The sequence below is a fragment of the Amyelois transitella genome, chromosome 11, assembly GCF_032362555.1.
Source record: "Amyelois transitella isolate CPQ chromosome 11, ilAmyTran1.1, whole genome shotgun sequence".
NCBI classification, from domain to species: Eukaryota; Metazoa; Arthropoda; class Insecta; order Lepidoptera; family Pyralidae; genus Amyelois; species Amyelois transitella.
In genome coordinates, this window is record NC_083514.1 from 4,015,153 (window position 1) to 4,041,220 (window position 26,068).

Here is a 26,068-nt window from a genome sequence, read left to right on the forward strand (position 1 = left end):
AGGTTATGACAAGAAAACCTTATCGGTATCCCTCTACAAAACTTTATGCCGATACATCAGTGCTAACAGTAAGACAGATCTATATTATGATGACCCTTCAAAGGAAACACACACAATTGCCATATGACCCGACTATATATGAGCGGAGACGCAGATCGGATCTCGTGTGCGCTACCCCCATCCACAGAACAGTTTTTGCATCTCGGCACTTTAAAGTGTTTGGATGCTGCATATATAATAAAGTTAATAAGATATTAAATATATATCCCAATTCTAAAAGAATAATTAAAGAGAAAATTAAACAATGGTTATTAACACTAGATTATACCAAAACAGAAGACCTTATCTAACTTATGAGCTATTTCAAAAATAAACTTCAAAAATAAATATAAATAAATATACATATACAATACATGCATGCGAATATATTGAGTTGTAAATGGGCACTTGTGACATTTTCTTTTTCTTTTATTTTCCTTTTAATGACGGTAGAGAGCATATATTTATGTAGAAATAAGATTTTTATTCTTATTTTCTAAAATACAAAATATGGTGTCAACAGACTAATTTCTACAAATTCCCAAAATACAGAAAATTTCTAGTTTGGGAATTACTGAATCAAACATATCTGTATTCTTTTCAATTGTTTCTTTAATAAGCCACTTCCGTAGGCCCCTCATGACGCCTCACGTGAATTGTAATCACAGGTTAGTTCCTAGCTCAATCGCGGGTTGCTGATTTGTGGAGCATGCGGATTTGGCGCTGTTTACATTAACCATGTACTTTAGCGTAAGTAGTTTAAGAAACTATCAATAAATTTATTTTTAACATGCTACGGCGGCCTCTGTGGCTCAGCGGTAGTACGCTTGTCTGTGACACCGGAGGTCCCGGGTTCGAATCCCGGTCAAGGCATGATGAGAAAAGAACTTTTTCTGATTGTCCTGGGTCTTGGATGTTTATCTATATAAGTATTTATTATAAAATATAGTATCGTTGAGTTAGTATCTCGTAACACAAGTTTCGAACTTACTTCGAGGCTAACTCAATCAGTGTAATTTGTCCCGTATATATTTATTTATTTATTTATTTACGGGGGCTGAAATAACACATATGTTCTTTTCATCCCGAAATTTCCACGGGAGCGAAGCTACGGGGCGCGAACAGTTATGTTTTATCTATACCGTTATTTAAAGGCCTCCATATTTCTATCTTCTCTAGACACAGTTAATTTAACTGAACTAATTTGAAGCCAATTCTTCATGCATCCCTTGACACATATGAGGCAGGGCAGCAAATCACATGCATACAGTCTCCGCAACGTTGAACCTGGGACTTTGAATATTTTACACTCTCGGCTCCAAAGGAATGAAGGAGAATCACAAATTCAATTCGGCAGATATTGGATTGAGCCTTCCTAAGCGCCCCTCTCCAATTTAATCGGCCTATTGAGGTTATAAAGAAATAACTTCGGGATAACGGATATTACAGAAATGCTTTTCAATGGAAATTGTAAGTACTTGTTTTTTATGGAATATTAGAGTTCAAAATTTACAAGTAACGAAAAGATAATAATAATAAGCTCTAATAAAATATACTGATAATTGGTTACTATAAACATTCATTTCTTTTGCTTCTTCAGCTTTAAGCTTGGTTCAAATATCTAAGTTGTTGAATGAACACCTGCATCTAAAAATATTCCCAAAAAAGTACTGTCTGCGAGTATTCAAAAATAGAAAAAATGGGTATCTTTTCGATAGGCATGTACCAACTTCGTCTTCATCGTCACTAACCATTGGGTGAGATGGAAGACAAAAGCCTAATCCAATATTGAAAATAATATGCGACGAAGCTTCGCTTTCTTTACGAAAAAGCATTTCAATGAAATTTTGCCTTCTTATAAAAATTATTTTCTTCACAGTATTTTTTTTGTTAAATGGAAAATTAGCAGAAGATTACTGCATAATTTAATTAACACCACTGATAAATGTGGTTTCTCTACTTTGGGAAAATATTAATGTTGAAAATAAAAGCGAAACTATGTAGTATAAAAAAATTTGCCGGCGGGCGACGGCTAGGCTCTGTTCTCCAGATTTTTTCTTTATTTTTCGCAATACCAAAGCCAAAAAATCCCAACCACAAAGCAGTAACTCTCTCAATAGCCGGTGATAACCACGTGAAAACGGTTTTGCATATTGTACGGTGCCGCCGGCGAAGCATTGAATATGCATAAAGTCACGGATGCAGTTTCCAACTATTGTATGTATTCCGTGAGGATTCTGTTAAAAAATAATGTCTATTTAAGGCCTGGGTTCTGAAAGAGCAGACTAGAGGCTGAAGAATATTTTTTCTTGGCCTAAAGAAAGTTTAAGACTGATACTATGATATATTGCCTTAACTATACTATATTTTTAATGAATATAACTTTACCTGAAAAGCATTCAAGATAAACATTTTAGGTCAATGAGGGGAACGGACCGGACGGTTCAGAAGCTGGAAAAATAAGACGGGCTTCCAAACTGGTTAATATTGTAAAACAATAAATAGTGATATCAGAAAAAAGGGAAAGGTCGGAGTGGGAAGACCTAGACGAACGTATCTTGATCAAATTAAGGACGTCCTGGTAAAGGGTCAGGTCAAAAGTACCCGAAACCGCCGAGCTTGTATGAAGAGAGTTATGAATGTGGATGAAGCGAAGGAAGTATGCAGAGATCGTGGCAAGTGGAAAGAGGTAGTCTCTGCCTACCCCTCCGGAAAAGAGGCGTGATTTTATGCATGTATGTATCAGAAAAAATCTCGGATTTAGCGAAGGCAACCTTTCATTACAACGGTCGTTGTACTAGCACCACTAATTTCAAATTCTAAGATGAAGAAAATTTTGAGATAAATAACTGCGAAATCTTCAAATAATACTTTTGATCAAAGGCCAAATCGTAAAAAAACGAGCAAGAGAAGAAATATAGAATATACTCTCCAAATGATAAATGTATTTACGTGACTGCGATAGCACTGAATCAGTTTAGGTTAATGTGAAAAATGGTCTGCGTGAGACAACTAATATGAAATATTTTAATGCTTCTTACATAGGAACGAGCCTTGCTTTAAGTAATTATTTCAGCTATAATATATTCGTTCGTTCGTTGTTTTTTCGTATAATAAGCTCCTGCATGGGACAATTTTTCAGAAGAAAAGTGGCCTGTGTTTGAAAGTATGAATGAATAGTAATTATAGTGTAAGTGCGAACCTAAATACCTTGAAGGCACACTGGAAATAATGTTTAACCTATTTTACAAATCTGTCCTACTTTGTGTCCAATACTTATAAGTTATTTCAGACGTGTCAACAGAAAAATATATCAAAAGCTTTATTTATTCTTTCTATAGGTTTAAACCAGTCTTTTAAAACATACGAACATTCGCAGTTATGACACCATAAAAAAGATGCTTTGCCAGCAATCATAATGTTTACCACTGCTGTAAGCGAAATGGCCCTCCATTGCGGCGGAATTATGGCGCGATTGTGACTCATTATTCACCTTGCTTCATATTTGACGTACAATTTTGTCCTTAAAACTAATCTATCCGATTACTATATAGTGCACAAGTAAATATTTGTGTAATTTTTTTGACTATTCTTGGTTTTACAGATAGCCCATATACGACTCTCCTACAAAAATATTTTTGAATAATTCTCACATAGATATGTACATATAGCAAATCGATAAAAAATACTTATAGATAGTTAACATAACATGCCAATGACAGCAATCATAATGTTTCCCACTATTGTTAATGGCGTAGGTTCGAGTGGAATTTTGCGTGATTGTGTTATTTATCACATGTTTACTTCTTATGCACTGCATATATGCCTTATATTCACAAGTAAATGCCTGTGTAATGAACATTCCTTGTTTGCATACACTACGCTAAAGAAAAGTTAAAGTGGGGAACGGCCACAGAAATTGCATCATTCATTATCTAGACTTCTAAGGATGTGAACAATTTAGGCTAATCTCAACTCACGTAACTATAACATTACGTAAAACCAAAAAATAATAATAATAATACCCCAATAACTGTTAATAATAATAACAAGGTTTTACCCGCAGCTGCGCCCGCGCGAATTTACCGCCACCTACAAAAGAATACGCTTACTCTATACGATTCCACGGGAACTATAGTTTTTAACGGAATCAAAACACTATGTTCTTCTCCAGGCTCTTAATAATAAACACGCTATTTTTTATGACGATTGGTTCAGTAGATAACACGTGTACAGAAGTAAACTTACTTTCACATTTATTACTTTTAATTGGGATTAGAGAAAATCTTCTTTTAGTTCACTCCTAGGTACATTAGGAACTTACATGCCGGATTTAAAATCTTTAGACCCCTAGTTTCGGTTGGGCGTTGAAATGTAAGTAAGTTAATTAATTAGTTTCGTTTTATATAGAGATTGATTGACCGAATGACACACATTTTCCTGAAAAGCCACGAATAAACCAAAAAGTACCGAATTCGAGAAAACGTAGTAGGTATTCATCCAATATCGGCCGTTTGCCAATTAAAGGCTATTGCATACCCACGTCACGTCCACATTGATTAAACTTACTTCGAATCAGAAATACCTTTACAGAAAGCCCACATGTCAGTTTTAATTGAAACGAAAGGCAATTTCTATTCAGATTAATAGTACCTACTTTTAACTGTATTATAACATTTTATCACATCTATGCGGATAAATACCCTTGAGTGGTAGACAGAGCCAACAGTCACAAAAAGACTGATAGGCCACGTTCAGCCGTTTGGCTTAATGATAAAATTGAGATTCAAATAGTGACAGGTATAGGTATAGCCTTTTAAGCCCTTTAACTGTTCCTATATTTTTGACTGTTTATTTAAATTCGCGAAATGTAAACGTGCGTAACCTGTAACCCGAACCCTGATTTTCATATCCATACTCGTAATATCTTAAATGAAAAAGTGTTTGTTTGTTTATTCGTGTTTTATCTACTTGAACAAAGTTAAAATCGTTAATAGTATATTGAGAAGGTCATAGGGTACAATACAATTATACAATAAAAAACAATACTTTTTTCGGGGATTAAAGGTAGGGTAACTTTCATCCCCGAAAAAAGTATTGTTCTGTATTATTGTTCCTGAAAATTTTGCGGTAAACAACGTGCGCGGGCGAATTCTAGTTCAAAATACGTCTTAAATATATCTAGAAGAAAACAGCAATTGAAAAAAAAATGCATGTGGCCTTCGACCATAACGAATAAATCAATATAAAATAACGTACAGCAAGTCATCATTTGCATTAATAAAAAACAAGGCGAAACGTAAAAAAGCCTCGTAAGCTTTCATAATAAATAGTCACGTCGCAATAAGCCGACAGAGAGCTTTCTTATTGCGAATCGCTTCAGTCATCAAGATCCATTTTTCAGAGAATCCTCGAGATCTCTAGCGCCGCTACTTAATCACGTTTATATTTAAAAAAGAACTTGCTTTTACTCGTGGTTTCGCCCGCGCGAATTTAGCGCTACCAACCAAAAAGTACCGATTTTTGCAAATCCTACACGAACTAAAGTTTTAACTATAAGACATATTATTCTTAATTATATAGGTTCCCTATGTAAATTTGAAACTCGACTCATCGATTCTTATTGGGTTCTTTATATATTCCTTTGCGAAATTTTACCTCTATCTCTTTCTCATGGATGTCGTAAAAGGCGACTAAGGTTAATAAACTTGGGACTCTCCTTTTAGGCTATGTGCTAACAACCTGTCACTATTTGAATCCATCCATCAATACCATCTTTAGCCTTAAGATTAATGATGGTATTGAGATATGTAGATTCTAGATATACTATATTTAACTTTATGAGACCCACATAGTATTAAAAATACAAATGGTAGGCAAAACATGTCTTTTGAGTTAGCATAATGACTCTTTAGTACCATAAGTAGACCCTCAGAATACTCATAACGACCCCTGCAAGAAGGGACGCTTCGTTTGAATTTTTAATTAGCTTGGCTTCCACGTGCCTCGAACGCTGAATATAAAAGGCCTTTCTCGTTTTACATTGATTTCAACTAAAAAAATACTAGTAATAAATACTATACATAGTAAAGGTTTCTAATCTAATGAACAAATCTTACATAGTTACTGTGGTTTACAGATTGTGAGTTGTTATATCTTGATAACATTTCATTCTACGTAAGGTATACGAGTCCAGTACAAGCTGTGACGAGGTTACAGAATATGCCATTACAGTAATTGCTTTTAACAACTCACGCTAACATGAGTATTACAAGATTTCATATCATAAGAATAGTCGACATTGTGTTTGAGTGTGTGATTTGACGCTTTGAATATATATAAATTACTCCGCATCCAAAAGGGGTAGGCAGAGTACTTGTACGACCACTGCATATTTTAACTTTATTTGTGTATTTCCAGTACAAAATAACATCATCTTCAATGACCCCGCTTTTCTCTCTAAGGAGGAGACAACTGAGACAAATGTTGTTAAATCCAAAAAATTTAATCCATTTACGTTTAGGAAATTGAATAGGTAACTTCAATTTAAATACCTTTACCCAATAACATTGAGTTTTATTTATCTTCGGAAGTGGTTTTCACTATATCGAGCGAAAAACAGTGCGTATTCGATTCGGAAAACGTTAATTGATCACGGCGGCGTTAAAAATAAAATGAAATTCGTCGATGGATTAGAATGGGATGAAGGAGATTAAAATCCATTGAGAGGTTTTATGTTCAGTGGATTAGATGAGATGATTGAAAATGTTTCAAAGTACCGCGTAACAAATGAAAAAAGGGGATTAACGACATTGAAAGATGACTTCTTTATAGGTGATTCGGTTGGAATTATAGGTGATACCATGATAATACTGAACGATTAAAAAACATATTGAAAATTATTATTAAATATCGTGGGGTTGTTAGTTATTATTTTTAAGTTAACCATGGGCATTACGTGAACACTATGTCAATGTTATGCCTTAAATTTTCTCCCTATCTAAATTAACATAGAGAAGTAGGGTGAAAGAATATTGGACAAATGCCTTATCGACATCCATGACTGATTTCTACTGTAGGTACCCTTAGTCCTTGCAAATATTGATACTTTACGTACTAAGGGCTAGTTCTATCTGCGCGATGTATGTAGGTAAATTAAAAAAAAGGTTTAGAGGGTGTATATATGTTATGTAAGACTTACAGAATGTAGCCGTCGGGCCGCGTCGTGTATGGACAGGATGTGAGTGATTTTGTACTTGTCCAGCTGCACCGGGTCTTTAGAGTCCCTGTAGTTGCCCACATACAGCCCTTGTAGGACCTGCAGATTTATACTCAGATTAGATAGTGCAAATTGAGTACCCGCTGAGACAAGACGGTGTAGTCTAGAAAGAAAGAAAGAAAGAAAAAATGTTTATTTGGTACAAAATACAATTTAAGTCCATGGATGTCGTAAAAGGCGACTAAAGGGATTGGCTTATAAACTTGGGATTCTAATTTTAGACGATGGGCTAGCTATCTGTCGCTATTTGAATCTCAAATCTATTACTAAGCCAAACAGCTGAATGTGGCTGTTGGCTCTGTCTACCCCGCAAGGGATATAGATGTGATTATTTGTATGTATGTCTATATAACAATGAAGAACTGTAAACAAAACCATTATTATTTTAAAGTTAGGCCTGCGCATACAGGAGCACCTAACCAATTGACAGAGCACCAAATTACAAAGAGTATGTCTAACCTAGGCATAAATTTCATTTAGGCCACTATATATATAGATACTGAGACTGTCTCTCACTTATCACAGTATATTGTGTATTATCTATTGTAATCTACATATATCTATATCTTCTATTCTTCTATACTTATAATAAATCTGTAGAGAGGTCAATTCTGTACATGGAATTTATTTTCAAAATAACTATCAGGGGGTGATAAGTGATCGATACTGATGCCAAAAATGCAATCAGTAAAATTTTTGTCTGTCTGTCTGTCTGTCTGTATGTTCTTTATAGAAACAAAAACTACTTGACGGATTTTAACGAAACTTGGTACAGTTATTCTTCATACTTCTGAGCAGGTTATAGTATACTTTTCATTACGCTACAATCACTAGGAGCAGAGCATTGAAAGGAAATGTTGGGAAAACGGGAGAAGTTACTTGATTTTTTAAGCATCCGTCGCGTGTTTAGCCTTAATGGTTAAAGATACAGCGAAACCATGTATAACGGAAATATTCTACATAAAATTATTAAAAAAATATCCCAAGACAGCATAAGTCTATCTTTTATGGTTGACTCACAATAAAACGTGTAATTCCTAATAGCTTAGCAGTTCGGAGATTTCTGATTATAATTCTTTACTCTGATGTTTATAATACCAATAACACTCACACTCATTCGTAATTCTTAAAAATTTATATAAGAACCTATTCAATAAAAAAAGAATCATCGAAATCGGTATAGAAACACCAAATTTATACATGAAATAAAATACCCTAACAAGCCATCGCGCGTAAATACTGAATCATGCTATAAGGATTATTTTTGCGTAACGGTTGCTGCGCTCGACGCGGCTAGCGGCGGCAGGGTATAAAAGGGGCGGGAGGCGAGCGCAAGCTCCATGACCAAGGCAGCCAGGGGGAGACTTCACGAAGTTCTCTCCTCCAGCCTCCCCCTGAGGAAGAAGCTCGGGATCTACCGAACGTACGTCAGATCCCGCCTCACGTACGCTGCCCCGGCGTAATACGCATTCTGCTCTGAGACCAACAGGAGAAGACTCAGAGTCCAAGAGAAAAGACAACCAAAGTCTCAGAGCAGTCGTCGGAGCTCCGCGCTACGTGAGGAACTCGACGATCCTCAGGGACCTGAAGTGGGAGAACCTAGATATTCGAGAGGGTGGACGCGTCATCACACAGCCACCTGCGCGGCATCGCGCCGCTCCACGCCCGCCCTCCGGGCCGTCGGGTGAAACTCTCCCCTCGCTGCCTTGCGGCAGACGTCGTCGACCAGTGACGACGCCGCCGCCGATGGGAACTCCCAGTGTATGAAGACGTGAAGACCCAGGCCGTCACGGCCGCCCCATCGACCTGCCTACAGTCGTAGGCAGCGTTGATGCCATTGAAGAGGGCCAAAAGCCCTGACCAATCTACTCCGACTCCCTCCCCGGCAAGATAGTATTGCACAGGCGTTTCAACTTGATTATTTTTGTGTTGAATAGACCATTTATCGAGGAAGGCTTTAGGCTATATAACGTCTAGCTGCAACTATAAGGAGTGAAGAAATAATGGAAAATGTGAAAAAAAATCGGGGAAGGAGCATCCTTGAGGGCTTCAATGATGCCCAAAATAACTATTCCACGCGGACGAAGTCGCAGGCACAGCTAGTAGTGATATATAATTGTACTAGTCCTTAATCTCCTTGTGCGAAGCTACATATATTTCCCTTCCGATCTTCCGAATATTGCCGAAATATTGCAAAATCATCTCCCATTCATGGTTAACAGGAGCTTCGTGTACCTAATTATCTGACTTACTTCTGGACTGTGGTCACAGGATATTTTAAAGAGGATCAAACAGGACAAACGCCTAGATGATGATGAGCTAGGTTTAAATAAGTATTAGAATATGCCTGTGACTCCACCGGCGTCATAGGAAAAAGCCCATTAATTTCAGTTTCTGCGGGAATTTGTTTCTTAGTGCAACCTCTAGACCACATAAGAAACTACCACTTACTTCAAATTTCTAGATTCAGCGGTTCGGGCTTTTCGATGTATGTCAGTCACTTAGTAACGGAAGACTATTATTTATTATTAAAATATATACCTACATGCTATTTTCAATTAGATAGCTGAATGTGGCCTATCAGTCTTTACAAGACTAGCTCTAGGTTAGCTCTGTCTACCCCGCAAGGGATATAGACGTATGTATTAATAAGATAAGATCAAAATTACTGTTATCAATGACTCAATTATTGAAGTAGCTTTTACTTTATAGAATGTATACGGAGTAGGTAAGGTAATAAGTTAAGGCTTTAAGGTAGAGTAGGTACATTTAAAAGCAATTTAAACCAAATCCTGCGACTGCCGAGCCTCAGACCGACTGGCATTCTTTTAGCTCACCCTTTTCAACTTCAATTTACATTGTTCAATACCCACTTGGGCTCAACCCATATTAATGTTTCCATTTTGTATAATACTCGTAAAAGAGTTACAAAGGACTACAACTACAAGTGACAGAGAACAATGGTTTATTGCAAACTAGCGACCCGCCCCGGCTTCGCACGAGTGCAAAATTCGGAAAAAATTATACATAAAAACCTTCCTCTTGAATCACTCTACCTGTTACAAAAAACCGCATCAAAATCCGTTGCGTAATTTTAAAGATTTAAGCATACAGACAAACAGACTAAAATAGCGTCTTTGTTTTATACTATGTAGTGATGATATAGTTAACTAGCTGCGCCCGCGACTTCGTCCGCGTGGAATAGTTATTTTGGGCATCATTAAAGCCCTTAAGGAGGAATATTTTCCCCGTTTTTTTTTCACATTTTCCATTATTTCTTCGCTCCAAATATTGCAGCGTGATGATAAATAGCCTAAAGCCTTCCTCGATAAATGTGTATTAAACAAAAAAAAGAATTTTTCATTTCGAACCAGTAGTTACTGATATTAGCGCGTTCAAACAAATAAACTCTTCAGCTTTATAATATCTACTAGTGTAGTGTGTATACACTAATATTATTAAGAGGAAAACTTTGTTTGTTTGTTTGTTTGGTTGTAATGAATAGGCTCAAAAACTACAGGACCGATTTTTAAAATTCTTTCACCATTCGAAAGCTACATTATCCACGAGTAACATAGACTATATTTTAGTTTGGAAAAAAATAGGGTTCCGTAATATATTTGGATTTTTCGGACACAAAATCAACCAAAAAGTTACTTATTTTGCGTACGCTGCCTAAACTACAAAAGATAGAACCATAAAATGTTTTAATTAATTGTAGATCTTATAAATATCTACAAAAAAGTCCGCGACACACTATACCTATCTATGTCGAGTGAGGCACAACAACCACATTTTTATTTAAAAATCTTGAATTTTTTTTGGTCTACATTTAAACGCGTTTTTTTTACTCATGCTATTAATCCTTATCAAAATAAATAATTTCATCAATAAGTAGAGTTTATGTAGATAATATTTAGTCTTTGAATTATTAAAATTGGACGTTTGGTTTTGAAGTTGTGGTGAAATTAAAATACGATTTCTGCTGCACGGCCCGTTGCGAAGTGAGCAAGACTTAGCCGCTTTGCGGGCGGTCCTTTAGTTAGTTCTAATAGAGATATATTTAGTATCGGCTGTGCATCCGTGCGAAGCCGGGGCGGGTCGCTAGTTACTTAGTATAGATGTTGTATGCACGCGTTTTTATTATATCCAATTCTAATTTCACGTATCTAGATATGTAATAGAAAAACACCTAAATAATCAAATTAGATTTTTTTATTTTAGGCGAGGGCTACTATGTACCTGTCACTATTTTAATCTTGATTTCATCATTTAGCCATACCTACAGCTGAACGTGGCCTATCAGTTTTTGCGAGAACGTTGGCTCTGTTTAACCCGTAAAGGATAAAGACATGATTATATGTACCTATGTACATATGTACGTACATGTTATCATTCTTATTCTCAAAACAAAATGTTTTTACCACTTCAACAAATGCATGCGTTCAAAAAATTGTACCTACGTGATGAGAAAACATATTTGCTTTGATATAAGAAGGGAATATAAGAAGAATGTTTGCCAGTAGCAGGTGTGTAATAAAGGTGATGTTTTCCAAAGCCCTGTACGTACGTACAGTCAACAGCATATCAACCTACCTAAACTCACTGGAATTCAATACAGGGTAACTTTATATGCGGTTGACTGTAAACAGAAAAACAATTCAAATGTTTTACGTATCAGGCATATTGGTAATCTTTTCCTCCCACAAACCTTCCGATGATGAATGAATTTACCTACCAATTGCGGAACCTACGTATGTCTAAAAAAAGAGGCGCCCCGGGCTCCTTTCTAGATAGTTCAAGATATGGCCGGGAAAAGCGCCAGGAGAAATACATTTGTTACTCATTCACACCGTATCGTGTGGTTCCCAGCACTAATACAAAAAAGAATAGGATCACTCCATCTCTTTCCCATTGATGTCGTAAAAGGCGACTAAGGGATAGGCTTATAAACTTGGGATTCTTTTTTTAGGCGATGGAATTGCAACCTGTCACTATTTGAATCTCAATTCTTTCATTAAGCCAAATAGCTGAACGTGGCCTGTCAGTCTTTTCAAGACTGCTGGCTCTGTCTACCCCGTAAGGGATATATACATGACTATATGTATGTATGTAACAGTATTCGAATAAAAAAAATTGCAATAATATAGTGATATTGTTCAGAATAAATTATATTACAGTGAACATACCTAAATGAACTGGCACAGTAAGCGATAAACATACCCGTATATCACCGTGTTTGTTCGCGATATTTGTTTTACAAGGCCACATTTTTAGCACTCTGTTTGGCGAAAACGAATTTCACTAACGACAGAGAATTATCGGTTTAATTTTTGGCTATACTGACATACCTAAGTAGATATCAGTATAATGCCGTTTTCTGAAATTTGACTGGTAGAGAATGCTTTTAATATCCTACCTAGTTTGTTGGACGGCCTCTGTGGCGCAGCGGTAAGTAGTGCGTTTCATGTGACACCGGAGGTCCCGGGTACGAATCCCGGGCTCGAATCGAAATCTGTCCCATATTTTTATTTATTTAACCTACTGTAGCTTGGAGGTAATTATTTTTTGTAAAAACTAAAAACATACATTTTGTCACAGACCGATCACGATCCCTTTTAAATCATAAAAATATTGACAGTTAAAATAATTTTGCCACCAATAAAACATAGATGTAAAAAACATTCCAAAGGCATTCCCACATAAGCGGCGCTTTAAGGAGGTAATTATTCTGTTCACTTTAACACTCCAAAATAAAAAGATAAATCGCAATTTCTTGCCTCCAGTTAACATTTCGCATAAATAGAAAACAATTCTAGAAGCGAAAATCCAGAAACTATACGACTTAGTTGTACTGATCCCGAGGGAACAATATCCCGGCTATCCGGTGTCACCGGGAAAGTGCCCAGGGTACGTTTATCTGGAGTCACGATCGAAACACCGATATTAATTTTAGATACGCTTTCTTACATCAGTTTTAATAGTTACGAGAAAACTACTAATAAAAATAGGTCTTTTTATAATACAATTTATGTAAAAATAAAGAATAATTCTTAATAAATTAAATTAATGGATATGTCTAAATCTCTGAAGTATGTATTTTGTATATCTATGCATAAGTGAAAGTAAAAAAATGGGTAATCTTAAAGTAAGTATCAATTATAGATATATATATTATATCTATAATTGATACTTAACTTAATTATAGATATAATATATATAACTCTCAACTTATAAACTTTGTCTTAGTGGAAAGTACTACTTACTAAAGTATAATAATATTAGATTTTACCTGAACGCAAATAATTGCAATAAACTTTTATCATGGCAGTCGTTTTAAAATATCGAATTTTCCTACCCTCTACGAGAACGCTACGAGTGCTACGACCCTACGCGCTTCGAAGCTACGATCGTTGTCATTACGTAACGTTGCCGTAGCTAGCCTACGCTACTTCCAAAACTCAGTTCAACAAAACTTTTCTATTAATTTTTAATGCACTAGTTACCTTGTTCATTCCATTCCCCATGATGACAACTAATACAAAACTTTGAATAACCAGTAGAATTATTGTCGACAACAATTTAACAACAACAACACTCAACGTTTATCATATTTTTTTAGCAAAATCGGCATTTTCGTCCATATTACTGTCAGAGTGTCAACACGATCGAATCACTATGGCTACATTGTTGATGCCGTCGTGCCACGCGACTTTATCGATGATGATTTGCAACACTTGATAAAGATTTTTTATCATTACAGATTTTCTCGCGGGTAGTATCGGGAAAGAGGTGTAAAGACGTGATAATTATTAGTGTTGGTATATCGATCGTTTTTCTTTCAAGAGAGATAGTGTGGTTGGTATGCGGAGTTCAGGCAGACTGACACGCGTGGAGCGAGCCCGGCCCGCCGCGCGCCACTACCGGCGTCATTGCGTCTATAAAATCAACTAGTGATGTAGGAGATCGTTTATCGATACTATTTTTAAACAAATTCAAATTGTTGTTAATAAGAATCTCAAACTTATTGGATGGGTTGTATGCGTTTTCTAATTAGTCGATTGTTCACATCCTGGTGCTAGAGAATCTATCCTTTTATATGATCCGAAGCGCCCTTCATTCCGCAATACACTTTTTGTTTTTCGTTATTAAAAAAACTCCTCGTTTATAAAGAGAAACCACTTTCCGATATTACACACTTAAAAAAATATATTAAGTTATTGTATACGCTAAACATCAATGTATTTTCCAAAGGGGTAGGCAAAGACTACAATGACATCTTTCCACTTGCCACGATCCCAGCATACTTCTTTCGATTCATCCACATGTATTACTTTCTTCATGCTTAGCAGTTTTGGGAAGGTAGTAATGTTGACCGAACATCGATATCGATACATTTCACAAGATAGAGCAACCGGTTGCAGAGGGGGATATTCTTGCGTTTCGACGGTTTCCAAGCATCTGAGGAACATTTATAGCCGCAAATTGAGGCAGTTAAGTGTATTTTTATTCCTCTGTCAATTACTACATTTTAGAAATATGTAATATTATAAGAAAGGTTAATGTAGATACACCTACCTATTATTACATACATTTGTAATAAGAAATGATTGTAAATTATATTGAAATTTATTTTAAAACTTTACATAATGCAGACTAAAAGTGGTTACATAAAGCTTTAAAAACAAATGCAATAAGTAATGTTACACACACGAAAGGTCGCCCTAGTCTTTTTGAGACTGTTGGCTCTGTCTACTGTTAAGGGAAAAAGACGTGATGTATGCATGTCAAACACCAGTAATAAATAATTACAATTTTATTGATGTTTGGCTTTAAGTTGAGGTATGATGTGTATTTACAAAAATAAAGGTGCTTATCTAACTACCGCTATAAATCATGGGAATAATAAAAAATAAAATATGGAACAAATAAATACTTTATTTTGTTGAAAAATAAAATCTAATGCATCCATTTACTTAAATTCCTAGTTACAAAGGATAATAAAACAAGCAGAGCTATCAGGTTAATTAAATTTTCAAAATAAATATGTGAGCCTAGCTCGCGTGGTTGCCGATCGTGTCACAATGAGAGGTTGAATAGTGGTTGTTATTACTTCTTACTATCTACTTCTAGCTTTAAAGAGTTTATTCATTGTAAATAAGACAAGAAAGTGATATGTAAAAGGAATGAAAATGTGTTTCAAAACATTAGATCAGCTTGACTTGGCATTTTCAGTATAGAAAAGGATACTGACCTATAATTATAGTAAACAAACTCATTACATAATCAATAATATCAATAGGCATATTTTAGCTGAGACACTTAAAACTACATTTATAAAGAAATTTATAAATAATACAGGCATTAAATGCGCATGTAACATACCTTTATTTTATCTCAGATGTTTCAAATTATTTTACAATGATCCATGTGGTGATGTGTCCGAGATAAAATACAATATAATAATGTTTCATACCTGTATAACATATAAAAAGTGTGATCACATAGTATAATGCAATGTGAAAGTTTTAAATCAGTTGTATAAATAAACCATAAATTCTACAAGGTATATAACTCTATGGTATAAAAGCTATATTTTGTACTACCAACAAAACTTATGCTATTTCACTGTACAATTATACATTTATACATTTAATCATGTCTATATAATTATTACAGTCATAAATTATTAAAATTGTATTAAATACTCTTATGCTTACTTCTTGGCCGCGCCACTAACGCCAGTCCCAAGATTATGAAAAGAGCACCCAACCACCATCTTACTGATGCACCCTCATCAAATATAGTTATGCCAATCAAGCCCTGAAAAATAAATAGGAAATAATTGATTTAATTATTTTATTAAGGATAGATTTCTCATGTTGTTTTCACATAAAGTAGGTAGAATGTATTTATTATTACGTCAGTAAATTCATTTTATGTTCCAATATACTGACTGACAATATGTACATATTGTCAGTTCATATTTTCAAGGTGACTTTTTTTTACTCATTTTTTTATTAAACTTACTGATAAAACATAGCTGGAAGCGGCTGATATAACAGTCGGAGCCACAGAATTGGAGGCAGCATCAAGAGACCGCAAGTAATGCCGGCACCCCCATGTGTTCACCACCACCATTACTATTAGTAAGCTACCCCAGATTAGGTAACTGTCGCCCTAAAATAGGTAATTTCTGATATTAGGTATGTAATGATATTTAGCAGATAAGAATATAACCACTTCATCTGTTCATGTGGATGTCGTAAGAGACTCCGTCGAGTCTAATCTAACAAAAACACAACTAATTCTTGCTTTGTTTTGACAGCGAAATCCTTCTAATTATAATTCCAGTCAGCTGTAATTGTAATTACAAGATCACAGGGCAAAGCGGTTCATGTAGAGAAAAAAGTATACTTACGACGATTACTTCGTTTCCTGATATTTTTCCTAAAGTGCTTCCTACTGAAGCCCAAATACCGGCTTGGAAAGCTTCATTAAACATTGCAAATAGCGATGTACCTATATAAAATATCAAATTAAAACAAACAAATATATTGTTTTTAAATCTGTGCAAGAAACAAACCAACAATTAGGGACACGAAAAAAGTATCGATACTTTGTGGTATCGAGTATCTTACCTTTCGATACAGATACTTTTGTACTCGATACTTTGCATTCGATACTTTTACTCAATGAGTACTTTTCAACAAGTATCGTATCGAATAAATATCAGAAATTACCCACTTAAAACTTGCGACTTTACGGTTACGGCCATGCATGTTTATGGCAACGCCATCTAGTCCAATCGTTCTGAACCCTCTAACCTAAAACATTAAAATTCGTTCCTTCCGTGCGTGACCGCTCACCTTCGATTTTTTGCCGAAACGATTTTCACAGAGCAAACATGAAACTTATACTTTTTCTACTATTCACCCCAGAAAAGAAGACAAAAGGGACTAAGTCCATACAGCCATGTGTGTCGTGTTTATAAAATAAATCTTTGCGTTTGTTAAATCTGGTCAAAGTGACGTCTCAGTCAACCAATTCACGAAAAAACTTCAAAAAAATCCGCCCTTGACTACTTGACACACGCAAAGATTTATTTAATAAACACGACACACAAGGCTGTATGGATTTAGTCCCTTTTGTCTTTTCAATTTTCATTGTTTTCTAAAGCAGGAAGTACTATAACAAAAATCCGAAACCGCCTATCGCCAAAACGGCTCGATAAACTGTTATTTTTAAGTGATTGTACGGAGGAGGAATGGGAACTTTGATGTGTGCCTAAATGAACAGTTCTTTTTTCATAAAGTTTAAAATTGTTAAAGTTACAGTCGTCTTATTATTGTAATCTCTTTATCACTATCACTTAAATAGTATAAAGTATAGTCCCCCGCGCCGCGTCTCTCTGTCTGTATGTAAGCACTGAACTCAAAAAGTACTGAACGGATTGTCATGCGATTTTCACCAACAGAAAGAACACTTATTGAGAAAGGTTTTTGTATGCGCAAACGAATGACGCAAAACGAAGTTTGCGCGGGGAGCTAGTTATTGCAAATAAAATAGTGTGCCAAAACCTTTTATTTTTATTTACTGGCTGATATTGATGTTCTGACGCGTTTCTGATCATTTTCATAAGGCTCCAAGAAAAGTACTCGATACTTTGAAGTATCGATACTTTTGTTTCGATACATTTATGAGTACAATACTTTACATTCGATATTACTCATGAGTACATTATCGATACTTTCTATTCGATACCGTGTCCCTACCAACAATGAAAACAAAAAGCTATAGAACTGTGATGTCAATATCACGCACGTTACTGCGACCTGTTGTGGCCAGTATTATTGTCACTGCCACTGCACTGTCAAGCTTTCAGTTTCCAGCTATCATTGTCAATTTCATACTACTTACCTAACAAATAATTCTTTTAATCAGATTGAATGACAAAAATCCGCAAATTGGACGTCTATTTTGTTTCTTGTTAATTTGTTGTGTTGTGATAAAATCTCAGTATAATTTACAGCAATTTGTGGTTATTATTTTGATTAAAATTAATTGTCAATCCTAAAATCTAATATCCAGTGGCTTTATTTGGCTTAGAGTTATAGCAAGTGCGAAATCGCCTGTTCACTGTACTCTTTGTACCTACTATAGATGAGTTACAATATGAATAGCATCAAAGCAGGTGACAATGTTCTTATTATTTGGAAAGGTAGTGAACAAAATGCCCTCATTAATTTGTCCAATGAAATAAAAAATGCTTCAAACAATGGACCTATTGTGTTGGAAAACTCGGACGTGCTCACAGATTGTAAGTACTTACTTTAAAACCGTTTCACTGCCATAACATGCATTTGTTTTTATATAATTTGAGAAGTACAGACATAATGCATACTGTCTTTAAATGGTGGCCATATTTATACGACTACACTTCACATTAGCAGGTAAAGTAAGCCCATAACCTAAACTTTTATCAATAAGAACACTCTCATAATCTTCCTCACCTATGTGTGTATGTCACGGAATATTAAAAATCAAAATAATTTATACACACTGAATTTTAACATAACCAAAAATTTCATTAACATTTATTATTTTGTAAACTTTGTAAGGAAATAAATAATATTTAATTTTTTGTTACAGCATCCCGCCCGTCATCTTCCTTTGATGTAGTTATATCAAATTGGTTGGCCCCACATGCTATTGTTCACACTGATAGTCTACTTGCAATTATTGTCAAAATTCTGAAACCCAGTGGTAAACTTATTGCTAAATCCCCATCCGATATAAGCAGCCCTCTCAAATTGAATGGATTTGTAAATGTGAAACAAGACGGTGATGTCTTTGTTGCAGAAAAACCTAAATTTGAGGTAAGTTTCTAACAATTTCAAATCTTGTTTCAATCATTATAAATGTTATTTCACTAAGCTCCTAAAGTAAAAGGAAACTTTTTGTAGGAAATAGCTTTGCTAAATAAAGAAGTTTCAATTCAATAAAAAAGAGTAATTAGTTCAAAATTTTTAAGGGCCAAATATAAATCTACTATTCCAGGTTGGCTCAAAAGCCTCACTGAAACTGGGAAACAAACCAGCAGTGTGGAAACTAGACGACACAGTGGAGTCAGCGTGGACGGCAGGCAATGACGATGACACCATTGATGATGATCAACTGCTGGATGATGATGATCTGAAGAAACCAGACCAATCAGCATTAAGAGGTATAATAGCTTATTTACTTTAGGGCATGGACATAAAAGATTGAACCAAACGAGTCTATGTAGAGTTTTTATTAATCCAAGGATTCTGTATCCCCTGGGTCTAATTTCCCGTGTGTGGTGGCGCGAATCCAGGTTACTGGCAAAAATTTAATACCAATTGTTCAATAATTATTGGTTTGAAAAATTTATTGTGCCTGTTTTTAGTTTCCTATCAGAAACCTAATTGAATACATTATTAATAAACATATATAATTGTGCGTTTAATACCTGTATTATTTATAAAATATTATAATGCAATGTGAAAGTTTAAATTCAGGTAGACATTATCAGATCAAATTACTCCTTCTGTAGTAGCTATGAAATGTTTCAAAGGAAGTCACAAATATCATATTAATTATTACCCACCTAAATGTGAATTGCGCTATATCATTGTTTAATTATATTTATAAAAAAATTATAATACTATCATAAGATAACACAGTTCCCGCTGTTATCTTGATAACATAAAATAGTATCGAGGTTTTGTGTTCCAAGCTGGCTTTGACTCGATGAGTCCGTTGTGGTTTTGTGTTTCAAGGTTGAGTTATTTCAATAAGGTCAAACTTGTTTTTATATACAAATTAGTCATTATTTAGTTTCTCATTCACTTTTTCTATAATAACTCTGCCTATGAATAAGTAAATATGTATTTAAAAATATATATCCCAGGGGTAATCACAAAGAATACGGAACAATACACATATTTAGAATTAGCTTAATATAATACTAGAAGTACTTACCACTGGTGGATGTGACGTCGCAACTGATGGTTGTGACACCATAACGTTTTTTTATGTATATCTATGTTTTTTTATGTATATTACTTTTTATTATACATACATATGAAGTTATGTCGTAGTTTCGCAACTGCGTGCGGTGTAAGAAGAAAACACATCATTTGTACAGCTCTATTGTCTTATACTATTCTGATTTCTATGCATATTAAGTCATAATAATTCCATTTTACTAGAAACATCCTAACTATAAATATTAACGATTCCAGTATGTTCGACGACGGGCAAAAGAAAAGCGTGTGCTGATTGTTCCTGCGGGCTGGCTGAGGAGCTTCGAGGGGAGACCAAGGAGACTCCAAAATCATCCTGTGGCAGTGTAAGTCTACTAATACTTATACATATATACCATACATATATACTATACTGAAGAAGGTTTATATCTATATATAAGTATGAAAAAAGACATATACATATAATCACGTCAATATCCCTTGCGGGGTAGACAGAGCCAACAGTCTTGTAAAGGACTGATAGGCCACGTTCAGCTGTTTGGCTTTAAGATAGAATTGAGATTCAAATAGGGACACGTTGCTAGCCCATCGCCTAAAAGAAGAATCCCAAGTTTATAAGCCTACCCCTTAGTCGCCTTTTAAGACATCCATGGGAAAGAGATGGAGTGGTCCTTTTCTTTTTTCTATTGGTGCCGGGAACCACACGGCAAAGACAAGAAAGAAGACACTGACTGACATATAGACACACATCTAAAACTGTTTATTTCTATTTATTTCTATTACAGTGTTACTTGGGTGACGCGTTTCGCTGTGCTACATGCCCGTACCTCGGGATGCCAGCCTTCAAGCCCGGAGAGAAAGTCATGTTGGACCTCAAATCTGATATATAGATGTTAGTAGACGTAGTTTTATTTATTACTTTTGTAATAGAATTCCAATGTGTGATTGCTTTTGCAAATAAATGGTTGTAACTATTTATTTCATGATTTTTTTTTGTTTATGAACTTTAATAGACTTATAGGACTTGTATTTATTTTTTATGCCAATTTCTTTTTATTTATTTTTTCATTAAGAAGGATATACATACTTTTAAAGTGGTCCTATATTCATTACAACAAGATCTAACTTGGATATTTCGAGGGAACTCTTCAAATGTTATAGGAATATCATGATTGTTTCTCATATAATTAGTAAAGCGGTTAAGAAATTTTCTAGTCATTATCTTAAATAGAATGTAAAGTAAAAATTAAAAAGAAATGGGTATTCGGTAGATTTATTATTACTAAATTATTTGAGGGGATAGCTACTCGTACTGAGGGATCCACTGCTATCTATCTTTGTCTTCTATTCTGTCGGGTAAAGGTTCATAAAATGAAACAAACTGATATCAAATATTCATTATACATATTTTCTCTTCTTTTTACAAACAGTTAACTTATTTTAACATATCTTGATCTATAACATTTTCCATTTACATTATAATCTGAAATAGTACTCATTCCGCTATACAATAAAATATACATATATATTTGCCATATTTGTCATAATAATTATATAACAATTTTATATTTATCTATGAATTAAATGACACAATATTTCCTGTTATCTATCTACTTATAAACTGATTCTACGTTTTAAAAAACGGTTTTTTTTTTGTTTTGTGAGAATATTTTATACTTATACACTCAATTAGGGGTTATATCAAAATGAATTTAATTTCCAATATTACGAACAAGTTCTTGATAAGATCCTTAACTTGATATTCTGATAACATATAGATCTTAGCAAAAACTGTTATTATCGAAGAAAATGTATGTTGAAGTGAATGGCACAATTTATTTGTGCTGTGGTCATTTTATTTATTCTACCTATGGACTACAAAAACCGTTACTGGCCAAGTGACATTGGCAATACATAAATTATGCCAATTACCAGATAACTTCAAGACCTAATGTGTATCTTCTTGTCCCTCCCCACGTCCACAGTTCAAGCGTTACACTATTTTAAATTGTGTGTAAGGATTGTCTTTGGGATGAAAATAATCAATTGTTTATAAAATGCACACCACAAAGAACCATGAACATTTCAGTTATATTCTGCATATTTTAGTTTTATTTTTTTATTTAACGCAAACTTTCTAGTTGGACTGTTGAGGGGTTAAGCAAAAGATTGATTTGATAAACCATCATTCATTAAACATGTTATCTGGCAATTAGTATTGAAATTTAAAGTGAACAATCTATAACAACACTTATATAAGTATATATCATTCACACAAATCATTGATCACTGCTAAAATCGTCATTTTATGAAAATCTGATTTGATTCAGTTGAAAAACAGATAACTTGCATTTTTATAAGTATAATTTGTAAACGACGTTATCTTAATTATCTATTTTGCATAACAAAATTAGTTGACTGAAAAAAACATTCGACTGACACTTAACATTGCATTGTATAGAATGGAAAATTTAATCAACAACCAAAGAAATGGAAATTTAAAAAATGCCAGTTTTTACAAAACATCAAAGCTATGGAAATCGTGATGTTTAGACTATGCATGTTATTAATATTATATTTCTTATAATGTGGGACGTTGACAAATGAAATTAAAAGTTAAATTAGGTAATTGACTGGCATTTTACGGAATACGCGGAAGAACGATGATTTATACCAATTTCATTGGCATGTAAAGGCATTGTCTAGAAAAAACTATTTCTCTCCACAAAGTTAAGTTTGATTTTTACAAAAAAATTTAGCACCTTTTGTTGAAATCAAGTTAATACTTTCTGATTTTAAATTTGGGAATAATACTTGTTTTATCAAATTTTGTACTAAACGACGTCCAGCGGCTTGTCAAAGGAGCCTCGCAGGATATGTCACGGAACGAGCGTTACAATATAAATGCCCCTATCTCATAATAATATCTTCAAAGAAACTACTATCCCACAACATTCAGTAAAGCGTCCCAGTCTTTTTAAAAGTTCATTTTCATCAAATTGAGATCTTGATTAGACTTGATTGCGACCGGCCCGCGCGCGAGCCACTAGTCTTAAAGTTTGTGAGGTAGGCTTAGTCATGATCTAATGAAAGCGCCTTGTTAGAAAATACCGATTAATAAAATGAGATCTTTCATTAAAATTACAAATAAGACGATAAAACTAATTACATATACATTACACAACAAATTATTGAACTTTTGTACAACACCATCCACCGTCATGAAGGTTTCGTGTTTCGGTTGTCAGTTTTAAAATACGTTGATTGGTACAATGAAATAAATCGTGGACCCATCGGCTAGTTTCCCTTGGTTTTATTGCTGTATGTATCGGGGTACTCCGATATTTGGCAAGTTCTCTACAACTAGTTGCTGCGGATTATGGCAATTTCCTTTAATAACATGTTTCGAAGGTGGTACAACGAGAGCCGGCGCGACCTAGCTCCACATTGAGCGACCTTCGCCACCTACAGCAAAGATGGAGTGATTCGCTTACCCTCCGGCATATCGGCTCTCAGACACACACGCTCACTGTACTTTCAATCATGAACTGCTGTCCAGATTCTGTCATGGCGGCATGTGTTCTAGAGACGACATAATACCTCCTTCTATTTCACTCTTATACATATTTTTAGGTTAACGTTGAAAATCTGAGACTGATATCTCCGTATGACATTTTTGTAAAACAATTTATGATGAAATACTAAAAGCAGAAAAAATATACATAGCTACTTATGATATACAAAATTAATTTGATTTTCTGATATGGCCATGCATTCTCGTTACGTTAATAACGATATATGTATATTAATCACAGACGCTATGTTTGTATTTGTTTCAAGTTTCGGTTTCTTCCAGCGAAATATATCTGAGTATACAACATCTCTTAGCAATACGTACTTAGTCTAAAACATATATATTTCCTTTATTCAAGCAATACCTCAAACCTACTCTGACCAATAACTACAAAATATCACAGACTGTGTGTTTATTATGTATAGTATACATCTTCTCTTAAACAATTTATGTGTATCACCACCACACATGGACGTTAAGAACCAATAGAGATGACGTCTACAAATTTAAATTTTATAATACATATTTATATGTCAATGAATAACATTTATATTACAAGATTAAGTTATTTGTCAGAAGAATTTGCCACTGTGATTCAGCGAAGTATCACTTGTTACAACTACGTGTCATATGGGAGTTCTAATGGGGATATGGTGTCCGCGTGACGACTGCCAATATTGAGACGATACGGGGATATGTCTGCAGTCACAACCATCGGAGAGCCGTGACAGGACTGCTCAAAAAGTGGGGACGTACTACCACACGTTACATTCATTTAATTTAGCCTTATGAAATATACTCCTAATGCTCAATGTATCGCTGTCTCAGCTTGATTAGCGAACTTCGTAAGACCCCTGACCGGACGACGCGAACCGAATCAGTCAACAGTTCAACACTTAAAGGTCCGACACACGAAAAGCAGGGCAGAAGCAGCGCAGTTTAAAACCTGGCCCACATCAAGTGGTAATACAAGAAACTCTTCAAAGTCGTCACACTGCGGCGTGGCGGCAGAGCAAATCGAGTACGGGCCCGCGTTTCAATTTGATGCCATTAGTTCGAAGAGCTTTTTATATCACTACTTGGTGCGGGCCTACTTTCAAACTGCATTCTCTGTGATCTGCTTTTGGTGTGCTCGGACCTTAACACGTCGGCCACAGCTACTATCTACATCTAACATTCATTGTACCTTTAACATTTTGTCTAATATGCATCGCCACGAATCTGGCAATTAAAATCTCAATGGTTATCACAATTTCTAACCTACTATAAGATCTGTTACAAACTTACACAGTGTTATTTTGTGCTCATTTGAAGTTTACTCCATGTTTGAATGAATGTTCATTACAGGTTTTCCACTATATAAACAAGTGTCGATAATAACGACTACGTTTGCTCCTAGAGCTACGTAAGCGCGATTCTAACTACATTTGTGACACATTATTTAGTCATGGAGTGTAAAGTTTAACTTTGAACTAAGTTACATACATATTTACAAACATCGTACACGAACGCGTACAGAAGCACCCGACATTAAAAAGCACCTAGAGTTCCCGAATAGAATATCATAAGCGTACGATTGGACTGCCGATCACTGCTGAAACCGTGAAAATCGCGTGATCACTCACACGCTTCACTCACTGGGTCTGTTCCAAAAGAAATAATGTGTGTAACACGCAGTATCGGTTGGCAGGTCACAAACGTGTGTCAAAGAACAAAAACAAAAATTGTCCGAAGAGAGTCTTTGCAACGAATCACAACACATTCAAGAGTTCCCAGAAACGACGGGATGGATGGTTCAGCGTTTTTTGTGCGGTGGATGGTCGTCTTGGCAGACGTCGGAGGCCGACCACCGTCTTTTGCGGGCGTCTTCTTTGACGCTGAGGTTTTCTGGATGTGTTTGCGGCGGCGCAGGGGCGAGGTGTTGCGCGCTGGCGGGCGGCGCGCGCACGTGCTTGCGCGGCACCAGCGACACGCAGACGTCGCCGACCTGCAGCCTCTCCACTTGGAGGCCATACCGCGCCTGCGTGCGCTCCGGCTTGCCCGACGCCCAGCCACGTCCGTACACGAAGAACGGGTGTTCTACTGTCGATTCAAGTTCCACCTGTAATTAAAGCATTCTCATAAGCAACACATTTCGTCACTGCGTGTATGTAGTTATCACTATTT

General features: G+C 35.4%; 4 protein-coding genes across 4 annotated transcripts in view; 1 reads left to right on the forward strand and 3 right to left on the reverse strand.

Annotated features, from left to right (window-relative positions):
- The window catches only part of LOC106135163 (dual specificity protein phosphatase 22), a 33,323-nt gene extending 18,913 nt beyond the window's left edge, over positions 1 to 14,410 (reverse strand). The window contains exons 1-2 of the mRNA XM_013335389.2: positions 13,825 to 14,410; positions 7,241 to 7,357 (exon numbers count right to left, since the gene is read on the reverse strand). Coding sequence (XP_013190843.2) covers positions 7,241 to 7,357; positions 13,825 to 13,845 — 138 coding nt within the window. The 5' untranslated portion in view covers positions 13,846 to 14,410. The remainder of the gene's footprint in view (positions 1 to 7,240; positions 7,358 to 13,824) is intronic.
- An 826-nt stretch (positions 14,411 to 15,236) lies between these two features.
- On the reverse strand, positions 15,237 to 18,187 carry LOC106134988 (uncharacterized). Its single transcript, XM_013335148.2, has 4 exons — positions 18,092 to 18,187; positions 16,740 to 16,902; positions 16,349 to 16,498; positions 15,237 to 16,141 (listed from the first exon to the last, which is right to left on the reverse strand). The coding sequence occupies exons 2-4, from the start codon at positions 16,821 to 16,823 to the stop codon at positions 16,019 to 16,021; spliced, it is 357 nt and encodes a 118-aa protein (XP_013190602.1). The 5' UTR covers positions 16,824 to 16,902; positions 18,092 to 18,187; the 3' UTR covers positions 15,237 to 16,018.
- A 53-nt stretch (positions 18,188 to 18,240) lies between these two features.
- Positions 18,241 to 21,304, forward strand: LOC106134974 (anamorsin homolog). The gene is made up of 5 exons (XM_013335127.2): positions 18,241 to 18,638; positions 18,971 to 19,197; positions 19,379 to 19,544; positions 20,587 to 20,693; positions 21,114 to 21,304. The coding sequence occupies exons 1-5, from the start codon at positions 18,482 to 18,484 to the stop codon at positions 21,216 to 21,218; spliced, it is 762 nt and encodes a 253-aa protein (XP_013190581.1). The 5' UTR covers positions 18,241 to 18,481; the 3' UTR covers positions 21,219 to 21,304.
- A 409-nt stretch (positions 21,305 to 21,713) lies between these two features.
- Positions 21,714 to 26,068, reverse strand: part of LOC106135115 (ataxin-1) — a 29,833-nt gene continuing 25,478 nt past the window's right edge. The window contains exon 4 of the mRNA XM_013335317.2: positions 21,714 to 26,003. Coding sequence (XP_013190771.2) covers positions 25,698 to 26,003 — 306 coding nt within the window. The 3' untranslated portion in view covers positions 21,714 to 25,697. The remainder of the gene's footprint in view (positions 26,004 to 26,068) is intronic.